The 12,522-nt window shown below is 33.0% G+C and overlaps 1 protein-coding gene across 2 annotated transcripts in view; it reads left to right on the top strand.

Moving 5' to 3' along the window:
• Positions 1–12,522, top strand: part of LOC136847075 (kynurenine/alpha-aminoadipate aminotransferase, mitochondrial-like) — a 72,529-nt gene that overhangs the window by 58,461 nt on the left and 1,546 nt on the right. The window contains exons 2-10 of one of the 2 annotated variants that reach the window (XM_067118352.1): positions 2,724–2,797; positions 5,085–5,250; positions 5,748–5,937; positions 6,575–6,706; positions 7,504–7,653; positions 8,408–8,587; positions 10,092–10,218; positions 10,984–11,033; positions 11,620–11,778. In XM_067118352.1, coding sequence (XP_066974453.1) covers positions 2,725–2,797; positions 5,085–5,250; positions 5,748–5,937; positions 6,575–6,706; positions 7,504–7,653; positions 8,408–8,587; positions 10,092–10,218; positions 10,984–11,033; positions 11,620–11,778 — 1,227 coding nt within the window. In that variant the 5' untranslated portion in view covers position 2,724. The remainder of the gene's footprint in view (positions 1–2,723; positions 2,798–5,084; positions 5,251–5,747; positions 5,938–6,574; positions 6,707–7,503; positions 7,654–8,407; positions 8,588–10,091; positions 10,219–10,983; positions 11,034–11,619; positions 11,779–12,522) is intronic. The other variant, XM_067118353.1, reaches the window with a different exon arrangement.

Here is a 12,522-nt window from a genome sequence, read left to right as displayed (position 1 = left end):
GTGAGTGTTAAATTTTTCCCTATTAATTTCACCCTGTTGTGAGTGTAAACAAAAAACTAATGTTAAACACACTTTCACCTGACAACTTTTCCAATTAGTAATTATTCATTAATTATTCTGTTTGTGGGCTTACGAGGGGTTTTGCAAAGCTAAGATTATTTACTTACTGTAAAAATACGCAGTCAACCCCCATTCTATATATAATGTAATATATATGTATGTATATATATATACATAATATATAAATTATATATAATGTAATATATATGTATATATATATATATATATATATATATATATATATATATATATATATATATATATATAGATATATTTTGTCATGAAGTGATCAAGTACCTGGTTATTGCACAAATAACAAGACCAAAAAAATTTACCTCACTTCAGCCAGACACTTGAAACCTCATAACAAAAATATTAAGACTGAATACTCTAAAGGTACAGTGATTCCTTGAAATTTGCTGAACACTTGAAAATTCAATCTAAATTTATCAAGTTATGGGTGAGGTAACAACCGATAAGCTATAAACAGACTAGGGGAAAAAGGGCATCACTCCAACAAATAGTATAATTGTTTCCCTGGTTCTGTTTCACCTAGATAAGCCTCAGGTGAACAAACAGATATATCACTGGGCATCACTCCAACAAATACTATAATTGTTTCCCTGGTTCTGTTTCACCTAGATAAGCCTCAGGTGAACAAACAAATATATCACTTACCTTATACACACACACACAAATATCTCTAATCACTGGTGGTCAAAATGAAACACTGTGTTTTTAAAACTTTAAACAGACAAATATACTTCTAAGTTCAAAAGTTATAAGCAGAGTTCACAATCTCAAAAAGATTTACTATTACTTGACAACAGTGTAAGGTTTAAGTATTTCTTAACCAAAATTAATTCACAAAACTTTATCATGAAATCAATTTAATTAAGTAAAATTCAAACCACTAACTCTCACTCAAGTTTTAGACATAAATCTGAACATCTGCAATTAGCCCAAGTGTTCACTAAAACATTAATAAATGGGAGTCAACACAGGTATTCACTGAAATCTCAATAATAAGTAGGCGCTGAAATCTCAGCAATGCAAATTAACACCAACAAAACTTTAAGTAATCACCAACACAAAACTTTAGGTAACACTGTGAAATTATAAACACAGACATATAAGAATGAAATATGCAAAAAATGGAAATATACCAACAGCAATTTCACTAAGACAAAATATGATTATAGATTATACCAATCTCGTCTTTCTATAACTTCCTCAACGACAACACTTCAGTTTTCAACATAATTACAATACAAGCAAATAAGCACACTACCTTACTCCTTTTGTAATATATAAACACAATGGTTGAAGAACACAAATATTTTGGGACCATACACAAAATATACACTTCGTGGGAGAGTTTTATAAAACTTATATATTTAGGAGAGCAGCCAGTATACACCCTAATATGATTTGAGAGAGAGAGAGAGAGAGAGAGAGAGAGAGAGAGAGAGAGAGAGAGAGAGAGAGAGAGAGAGAGGGGGACTTATTATGTCTTTAAAACCCTGTAACAGGCTAACTGTGTTAGCTCACTAATCCTGGTTTTATCTTCAAGCCTAAGTTGCCAATTATCCACTTCAAATCTTAGAATATCCTGAGCTCCTTCATATACATTCTAGAACACTGAATACTCAAAGAACACATATAGGGAATACACAGAAAGAATACACATAGTGAATACACACAGTGAATACACACAGAGAATTCTAAAGCCTGGGAAAAGGTATGGGTTCTTATCTAGGATGACTGACATTTCCTGCTCTTAGTTAACCACCTGGGTAAACAGAAATAAATTTGCGAACGATCTGGCTTAAAAAAAAGCCCTGTCAACATGTCAGACCTATCTCTCCTCTCTTATCCTTCTACTCAGGTTATGGAATACATAATGAGGCATAGAAAAAATAATAATTACAGAACAGACACACATGATAAACATATAATAAGCATTAGGACTGAGACCTGTCACTTGTCAAAGATAGGCAAAGTGGCCCTTCCAATACGACCTCCCTTATCCTATGCAGCTGTGTAGACAGGAAATGGCTGTCTGATAATCTCTACAAAACTTAAACGTAACTTCCACGAACACGGTGTGTTATAAGCATAAGTGAATATACATTACAAAGTCACCTCAAAACATATGAAATAGCTGAAAATTATATAAAAATACAGAACACAAGAGTCATCTATAAGAAATAAAGACATCTCAAAATCATACACATCAAATCAAAACACACATAATCTCATTATAATTATATATATACACACACACACGTGCACACACATACATACACATACCATATATACACACACACATGTATAATTTATATATATATATATATATATATATATATATATATATATATATATATATATATATATATATATATATATATATATATATATATATATAATGTGTGTGTGTAGAACTGAATCACGGAAATATGGAACATGATGAACATATAAATATCTATATACCGTTTATATATTACAAACCCGTTAGTCTGTCCTGACATGTCAATTAAGCTAGAAACGGCATTCTCCACTTAGTGTTGTGTAATTCATTTGCAATATAAAAAATCTTAAAAAAATAAAAGAATAATACTGGAATCCATGATACTTAGCAACAATCTCTATTTTTCTTTCAGAATGGATCATCAATACACAAGGTTTCTGAACGATATTGCGAGCGAAAGGAAAGAGTCTCTACTGCGGTTGACCTGTGAGTAATGTGCCTGATCAAGCTGGATCGTTTTTTTATCAACTATCTGTTTACCTTGCTTGCCTTAATTATCTCTCCTCTCTCTCTCTTTCCCTGTAAACACTTCCACTTCAAGTATGTATGTATGTATGTATGTATGTATGTATATATATATATATATATATATATATATATATATATATATATATATATATATATATATATATATTATATATATATACATATATATATTATATATATATATATATATATATATATATATATATATATATATATAATTTATATATTTGCATATATATATGTATATATATATATATATATATATATATATATATATATATATATATATATATATATATATATATATATTTATATCAAAAGCCCTAGGAGAGCTGCTAATCAGTTCAGTGGTCTGGTAAAACTAAGATATACTGAACTGTTGCCTAAATTACTTTTGAAAAATAATCACTGCTTTGATTTGGGGTTCAGATCTTGATAAAAGGTGACTTTTGGAGTTCATACATATTTTGATATCTTAAATAATAATAATCTGCCCTTAAAGCTTAACATAAAGAACCTTTTGGAATTCGTTAGGTATACAGAAGTCCTATTTAGCTGTAAAGTGTATCCAGTAGACAGAATTTGTTAGAACTGTAAAAAGAACATACAGTACACTCATATGGTAGAATGAGTTATGAAACATATTCAGAAGACAGTTTGTTAAGAAATGCATTCAAATAGCAAAATTCGTTAAGAAATGTATTCAAATGACAGAATTCGTTAAGAAATGCATTCAAATAACAGAATTCGTTAAGAAATGCACTCAAATAACAGAATTCGTTAAGAAATGCATTCAAATAACATAATTCATTATGGAATGCAGTCAAATAACAGAATTCGTTCAGAATTTCATTCAAACAACAGAATTCGTTAAGAAATGTATTCAGGTGACACAATTTGTTAAGAAGTGCATTCAAATAATAGAATTCGTTAAGAATTTCATTCAAATAACAGAATTCGCTAAGAAATGTACTCAGATAACAGAAATCGTTAAGAAATGTATTCAAGGGACGCAATTCGTTAAGAAATGCATTCAAATAACAGAATTCGTTAATAATTTCATTTAAATAACAGAATTTGTTAAGAAATATATTCAATTAACAGAATTTAAGAAATGTACTCAAGAGACATAATTCGTTAAGAAATGCATTCAAATACCAGAATTCGTTAAGAATTCCATTCAAATAACAGAATTCGTTAAGAAATTTATTTAAATAATAGAATTCGTTAAGAAATATATTTAAAAATAACAGAATTCGTTAAGAAATACATTCAAATAACAGAATTCGTTGAGAAATGTATTCAGGAGACAAAAATCGTTAAGAAATGTATTCAAATAACAAAATTCGTTAAGAAATGCATTCAAATAACTGAATTCGTTATGAAGTACAGTTTGTTAAGAAATGCATTCAAATAGCAAAATTCGTTAAGAAATGTATTCAAATGACAGAATTCGTTAAGAAAAGCATTCAAATAACAGAATTCGTTAAGAAATGCACTCAAATATCAGAATTCGTTAAGAAATGCATTCAAATAACAGAATTCGTTATGGAATGCAGTCAAATAACAGAACTCGTTCAGAATTTCATTCAAACAACAGAATTCGTTAAGAAATGTATTCAGGTGACACAATTTGTTAAGAAGTGCATTCAAATAACAGAATTCGTTAAGAATTTCATTCAAATAACAGAATTCGCTAAGAAATGTACTCAGGTAACCGAAATCGTTAAGAAATGTATTCAAGGGACGCAATTCGTTAAGAAATGCATTCAAATAACAGAATACGTTAATAATTTCATTTAAATAACAGAATTTGTTAAGAAATATATTCAATTAACAGAATTTAAGAAATGTACTCAGGAGACATAATTCGTTAAGAAATGCATTCAAATACCAGAATTCGTTAAGAATTCCATTCAAATAACAGAATTCGTTAAGAAATTTATTTAAATAATAGAATTCGTTAAGAAATATATTTAAAAATAACAGAATTCGTTAAGAAATACATTCAAATAACAGAATTCGTTGAGAAATGTATTCAGGAGACAAAAATCGTTAAGAAATGTATTCAAATAACAAAATTCGTTAAGAAATGCATTCAAATAACTGAATTCGTTATGAAATACACTTAAAGACTAAACTCAACAAATTCTAAAGACAGAATACTTGAGAAATGCATACCAAAGGCAAGCAAAACTTTATAAATGCATCGTTTCGTTCCCGACAGTCAACGAACAGAGCGAATCTGCCGACATGATCAAGATGGGCGGTGGAATGCCAAATCCCAAGTTGTTCCCCATTCGAGAAGGATCACTGACGCTGGCTGACGGACGGAAGATAACTTTGAATGAGACGCTTATGGAGGAAGCATTGCAATACGGCTCCAGCAACGGGTACAAATTATTTACCTTCATTCAGTAATGAAGTTTAGAACCATGGCAACACGCTAGTTCATGAGTCTGTCAGCCAGAGGCTGAGTGAGGTGATTATGAACAGGCATGTACTTCAGAATGCAGTTCTCATTCTCGAAGTCTATTGTGATGGCCACACGTGCCTCTGGTCAATTTTGTGTGTGTGTTTTTTTCAGTAGCTTTATCCCTTTACTAAGGTTTTTATTTTAATACTAACGCATGAATGCTGCATGATGAACTCATCATGCAGCATTGTTTCTAAAATGACCTTAAACCAAGAAAAATTTCTACTAGTTTTATGATCGCAAGTAGATGGTTGGTTACCCAGCACCAGAAACAACTCCTTTGATTGAAATCACAACAGATTTTTCATACGGTTCACAGAATCACAAATGTTCACAGTTTTCTGTCTTTCCTCGAAAGAGAGAGAGAGAAAAAAAGCTAAACTTTTTTTTTTTTTTTTTTGTGGTTCCTTACAGTTATGGACCTCTGATGAAGCAAATTGAATCTTTAACCCAGAGATTTCATGCGCCGCCATGTTGGCCTAACACCATGATGTTCGTGACAGCCGGGAGCCAAAGCGGACTTTCTTTGGCAATAGAAGCGATGATCAGCAAAGGCGATTATATCATCATAGACAGCCCATGCTACTCCGGCATCCTGGCCATTGTGAGTTATTACAATGACTAGAATGTGCAAGGATGAAGTTAGACTCAGATCTTAGGTTTAAGAAACGCAACTTAACCCCGTGCCAGTGGACTTAGAACTGGGGCTTAAGTCAGAAGACTAACCGTTACAAAGGGACTTGATCATGGGCTCAAAAAAGACAATAATCCCCAATTGCAAACTGAACTTCAATAACAGGGTCAAGAGAGACAACTAGACTTGCAAGCTTGGACGCACCTCTACTTAGGTTAAAGACTGCCAGGTATTCCTTGTAAGCCTGACTTAGATCTGAGCTCTAGAGAGACAACTATCATTTGCAATCTTCGACATGTACTAGGTTTGTGGACGGCAGCTAGCTCTTCCATTATGTAAGAAACGTTCATAATAAAGTGCAACCTACGTCAACATGTTTTCAGTAATTCAAGATTAATCTTTTTATTGTTATCATAACTCCAATTCTTTCTTAGCCTGTCCAACCTTTAAATTTTCATCATTTGCAGATGGTAGAATTGTAGTTAAAAATACAGTTTCTTGTGCAATCGATGTCCTGTTAATAGTATATCTTTATCTTGAAAACTTCTGTTTAAACGGGACTAGGACTCAAATTTCGCCATTCGATTCACTATGCTCTGTATTCCAGACGGATCCATACAAGCCTCGTTACCTGGGCGTAGAGGCTGACGCTGGCGGAATGAAGCCAGAAAGTCTGAGATCTGTTCTCTCCCCCTGGAATCCACAAAAGGCACGAGAGGCTACTCACGGGGTTCCTAGAGTGAGTATCACTGTGCAGACATCTCATGGTGATGATGATGATGAATTTCAAATTTAAGTGGGTATGATAAGCTGACATAATCACACTTAACAACCCTTTTGCATAATCCAAGGAAAGACTATTTTACAAAGCATTTATAATAACTGGAAGGGTCCCTATGGCATTCACTGGCATGACAAATGTTACTAATCTACCAACAAGGGACGCAGTCCGCACTAAGGAGAGAGGACGCAAGCCAAACTTGGCAACTCGGTCCTCCAGCATGCTTCTGCAGAAAGAGACAAAAGAATCTTTGAGAGGGTTTGTTTTACACTTAAATTGCTGCTCCTGAATTCACATAATATTCAACCTTTTCAACTTTTCACTCCATTTTTATTTGGACTGCTGGTAAGGGTCGTCTTCAAGCATGAATATATGTAAGAGTTGCTATGCTACACTAGGCAGAATTGAATTTCTTTGTTCTGCACCATTTAACTTGGATAAAGAGCAGCCTGGGGTATAAAGTTAAAAAAAAAACTACTCTGATAACAGTATACTAAAACCCCCACCAATAGCTACTGGATAGTGCAGTAAAAATCTAAAATCCTGTCAACATTCCCCACAAAATTACAGTTGTCCATGATTAATCTAAAAAAAATGGAATACTTAAATGACTAGTTTCAATCTGTGAAGACAATTTGAAGAATTACCTGTCTACACAGAATGAATAAGATTTGGGAATAATTCCTCTTTTTGTAATAGTGCTTATGAACTGTTAGTGTTATTAGCTATGTGGGGATATTTTCTTTGTGTTACAGTTCCTCTATACGAACCCAAATGGATGTAACCCAACTGGAGGAATCACCACGACCGAGAGAAGGAAGGAGATCTATAAGATTGCCAGCGAATACAACATCATCATCTTAGAAGACGACCCCTACTATTTCATCCAGTTCCGTGACCAAAAGGTATTTGTCAGCTTGTGAACTTCAGATTGTACGGCAGTTTTTGCTAGTGATAAACACCATAAAAAAAGTTGTTTCCTGACATTTTTTGAAGTGCAGCCTTGCATGGTTGCTGGTTATAGTCAGAATCTGATATCTGCAGTAGTTAGATTGGGCCATTTCATCTGACCTTCTCTCAAGTTTTTCATTCATGATTATCTCATCGGACCTTCTCTTCTCTCATGTTTTCCATTTAGGTACATCTCAACTGACCTTTCCCTCAAGTTTCGTTCAGGAACATCTACTCAGACATTTTCTTCAAGTTTTCCAGTTGGAAACATCTCATCTGACTTTTCCCTCTAGTTTTCCACTTGGGAACATCAAATCTGAACTTCCCCTCAAGTTTTCCAGTTGGGAACACCTTATCTGACCTTTTCTTGAAGTTTCCCAGAAGCCACAGCACCTTTCCTCAACTATTTTTATTCAGACGTGAAATGAAAACTTTAAATTTTCTGACAACTCTCACCAAATTTTTTCATTCTGTACATTTGAAACCGTAGGTTTGTTTTCCCATTGCATTTATTCGCTTCTTAATACCTTTTGGTCAGTTTTTCCTCTCCTGTAGAAGTTTATGTAGCAAGTTAATGTAATTTATTATTCTAAGCTTACAGTGAATGTCCACGTACCCTGAAAAAGCTGCAATACTCTTCTCCGGCGGAAATTTTTGGCTTAAGGTGAATGTCCACATATGTCGAAAAAATTGCTATAATCTTTCCAGGATTTTCCTCCCAGCTACCTCAGCATAGACGTCGACGGGAGAGTCATTCGCTTCGATTCCTTCTCGAAGACACTGAGCGCTGGGATGAGGGTTGGATACGTAACTGGACCTCTGCCTCTGATACAGAAGATGAACTGCCACCAGCAGTCCTCAGTTTCCCATGCGTCAATGCTCGCGCAGGTTTCATAGGATTATTCTTCCATCGATGCTTAGAAAGCAAACGAATTAACACAAGGATGATGCATGAATTTACTCTTCATACATAGATATACCTGAATTAAACCCGCAACTCATAGATTATGCTTGAATTTCAGTCTTGGCACATATCTTACATGAATTTAATTCCTCACACATAGATTATGCGTGAATTTTACTCTTCACAGAGCTCATACATGAATTTACCTCCTGACACATAAATGATATAAAAATCCAACTCTGAACCCGTGGATGATACATGAATTTAACTCTTACCACACAGATGATACATGAATTTAACTCTTAATACATAGATGATACATGAATTTAACTCTTAACACACAGCTGACACATGAATTGAATTCTTAACCATACATAATGCAAGAATTTAACCTTCAAAACATATATTATACTTGAAATTAACTCTTAACACAGATGATATTGAATTTTACTCTTAACATACAGATGATACATGAATTTAACTCTTATTGCATGGATAACGCACGAATTTAACCCTCAACACCAAGATTATACTTGAACGCAATTCTTGACACAGATGTTGCATAAATTTTACTCTTATCATGAATTCAACTCTTAACACATAGATGGTACATGAAATTAACTCTTAACATATAGATGACACACAGATGAATTTAACTCTTAACACAGATGATACACGGATCTAATTCTCAACACATAGATGATACATAAATTTAACTCTTGCTGTTTACATAATGCATGAATTTAACCCTCAACACACAGATTGCATTTGAATGTAACTCTTGACACATAGGTGATACATGAATTTACCTCCTGACACATGGATAATGCATAAACTCAACTCTGAACATACATAAATTTAACTCCATACATATTTCTGCCTGGACTGCACAATAATTAAACACAAAAATTCTAAACGTAAATTCAACTCAGTATTTTAGTTCTTGGAAACTAGGAAATGAGCAGATATATGAGACATGCATTCAGCGTATTATCTTATTCTGAATCTACAGTACATATTAAAAAGTAGTTCTAATCAGTATTGTGCAGTCCAGGCAGAAATATGTATGGAGTTAAATTTATGTATGTTCAGAGTTGAATTTATGAATTATCCATGTGTCAGAGGTAAATTCATGTATCATCTATGTGTCAAGAGTTACATTCAAATGTAATCTGTGTGTTGAGGGTTAAATTCATGTATTATGTAAACAGTATTGCCCTATTCAAACTAGGAAAGTATGACTAACATCATAAATATTAAATGAGTTGAACTTAGTATTTACCTAGTCTTAAAAAGTAGTGGAATTCAAGTGACTAATAAACATGAAGGCAACTCGTCAGTAAATCGCTTGGCAACATGTAAGCGGGGAGAGAGAGAGAGAGAGAGAGAGAGAGAGAGAGAGAGAGAGAGAGAGAGAGAGAGAGAGATGATGTAAATCGTGACTTTCAACTTTACATGTAGGAATAACAACAAAGTATAATATTTCAGGTTATCATAAGCGAAATTCTGAAATTGATGGGCGAGGACGGATTCCTGGAACATGTGAAGAAAGTTCAGGAATTCTACAGGAACCAGAGAGACAAAATGCTAGACGCAGCTACCAAACATCTCTCAGGTACGATTTATTTCTCTTTTGAAACTTCTGAGAAATGCAACCTTATGCCCTTGTTTAGCCCAGGCCATATAAAAACAAAAATAGATGGGACTAACTCCCTCAGAACGTTGCAGTATTAACCGTAAGGTAATATTGAAAGAAAACGGAGGAAAGTGGTGTAAGAGGGTGAACTCCAGTAAAAATAAGCTTACTGATCATGTAATCGATTTCATAATTTCATAATGTGCTTCCACTGATTGAGTACCTGTGCATATGTACCCATATGCCAAATGATTCTGAAAATTCGGCTCAAAACTCTCTCATTCACGTCATTTAAAAAAATATCCATCGCTGCTACAAAGTGAATAGTTTGTTTGGCTTCCTATTAATGATGAAAATTGTACTGCATGTTCCAGATATTTTTCGTTCTATCATAATTCAAATATTGTTCTTTTGTGGTGATGTCTATAGCCTACCGGGATCTTTATCTTTTGAGACAAAACCGAATCTTCACCAACTATATTAAGTATGAATTTGGTTTGGACCATCCTTGGAAGATATTTGATTTGGTCACCCTCTAAAATTCAATTTCAAAAGGATTGTTAATTCATCTTCATTTAGCCCTTATTCTCGTCAATCTTCTTTACTCTTTGTCACAAACTACTCGGCTAATTAATGGTCTTTTCGTTTGAATGTCTGCACAGTTTCAATAATTATAACAATAGGTGTTTATTTGCATTTTCTGAATATCCTTAAATGTAAATGGATTACCTTGTCGTTTTACAGGTCTGTGTCAGTGGGATGTTCCAGCAGGAGGGATGTTCTTCTGGATGAAGGTAAATATATGAGTGTAAATTTAGTATATTCCCCGAAGTAAAACACGTACATATCTGGCATATTCCCCAATGTAAATACCTGTATGTACTAAGTATGGCTCCCAAAGTAAAAAATACACGTATCCTACTTGCAGTACAAGAACTAAATACACGTAAACCTTTAGTTAATAGCCTACAGGGGCCATGACTTGAAATTCAAGCTTCAAAGAATATGGTGTTTATCTGAGAGAAGTAACAGAAGGTAACAGGAAATGCAGGAAGAAGAGATCAGTTGTTAAAAAAAAAAAAATTAACAAATTAATAAATAAACTGATAAAAATGTAAGTAAATCAGTAAAATACAAGAATTGTTTAAGAGTAGTAATGCGTTGCATCTTCGCTTGAACTTTTGACGTTCTAATTGCACATCAGGGAGGCTGCTCCACAGCCTAACAGTGTGCAGAGTAAAGGACCTCTGGAACTGAGAGATTCGACAGCGAGGCACATTTAATGCATGTTTGAGCTTTGGTGCAGTCAACCACACACACACACACACACACACACAGCTCTCCAACCTTATTTCAAACTAATGTATTATCCATCAACAGGTGGTGGGAGTGACTGACACACTGAAACTGACGAAAAAACTGAGCAAGACAAAACAAGTCATCGTGATACCAGGCACAGGATTTCTGCCCCACGACAACCAGCCTTCGCCTTATATAAGGATATCTTTTTCCATGACAACCCAGCAAGAAATGGACGAGGTTAGAATGCATCGTTTCAACACTCCCCTGTATAAATTAAGATAAACTATTCCTATGTAATACAGCAGAGTACTTGTGATTTACAAGGTTATTGAAAGAGAAGTAACGATAGAGATTCGCAACTTCTACCTGCTAAAGTCTCTCTCTCTATCTCTCTCTCTCTCTCTCTCGTTAAGCACGTATTTATAAGTACAGAGTGGAAATTATTTTTTTCATAAATAAACTCCTGAAAGCATAAAAAGTGAAGGGATAAAACCCCTGATTTTGCTAAGACTTTTTTTTTAACGAAAGTATACCTAAGGTATAAAAACGCACAGAGACACACACACACAAACAATTACACACATATTTCTTTGTACATACATTTATATATATATATATATATATATATATATATATATATATATATATATATAGATGTATTCATAAGTACTGTATTTATGTATATATATGCATATATATATATATATATATATATATATATACATATATAAGTATATATATATATATATATACATATATATAAATGTGTATGTATATATATATATAAATATATATATACATATATAAGTATATATATATATATATATATATATATATATATATATATAAATGTATATATACATATATATAAATGTGTATGTATATATATATATAAATATATATATATAAATATATATATATATATATATATATATATATATATATATATATTATACATATATATATATATATATATATATA

This window comes from Macrobrachium rosenbergii, chromosome 16 (genome assembly GCF_040412425.1).
Source record: "Macrobrachium rosenbergii isolate ZJJX-2024 chromosome 16, ASM4041242v1, whole genome shotgun sequence".
Taxonomy (NCBI): Eukaryota; Metazoa; Arthropoda; class Malacostraca; order Decapoda; family Palaemonidae; genus Macrobrachium; species Macrobrachium rosenbergii.
Note: the sequence above shows the minus strand (reverse complement) of the source record. Positions and strands in the feature narration are given on the sequence as shown.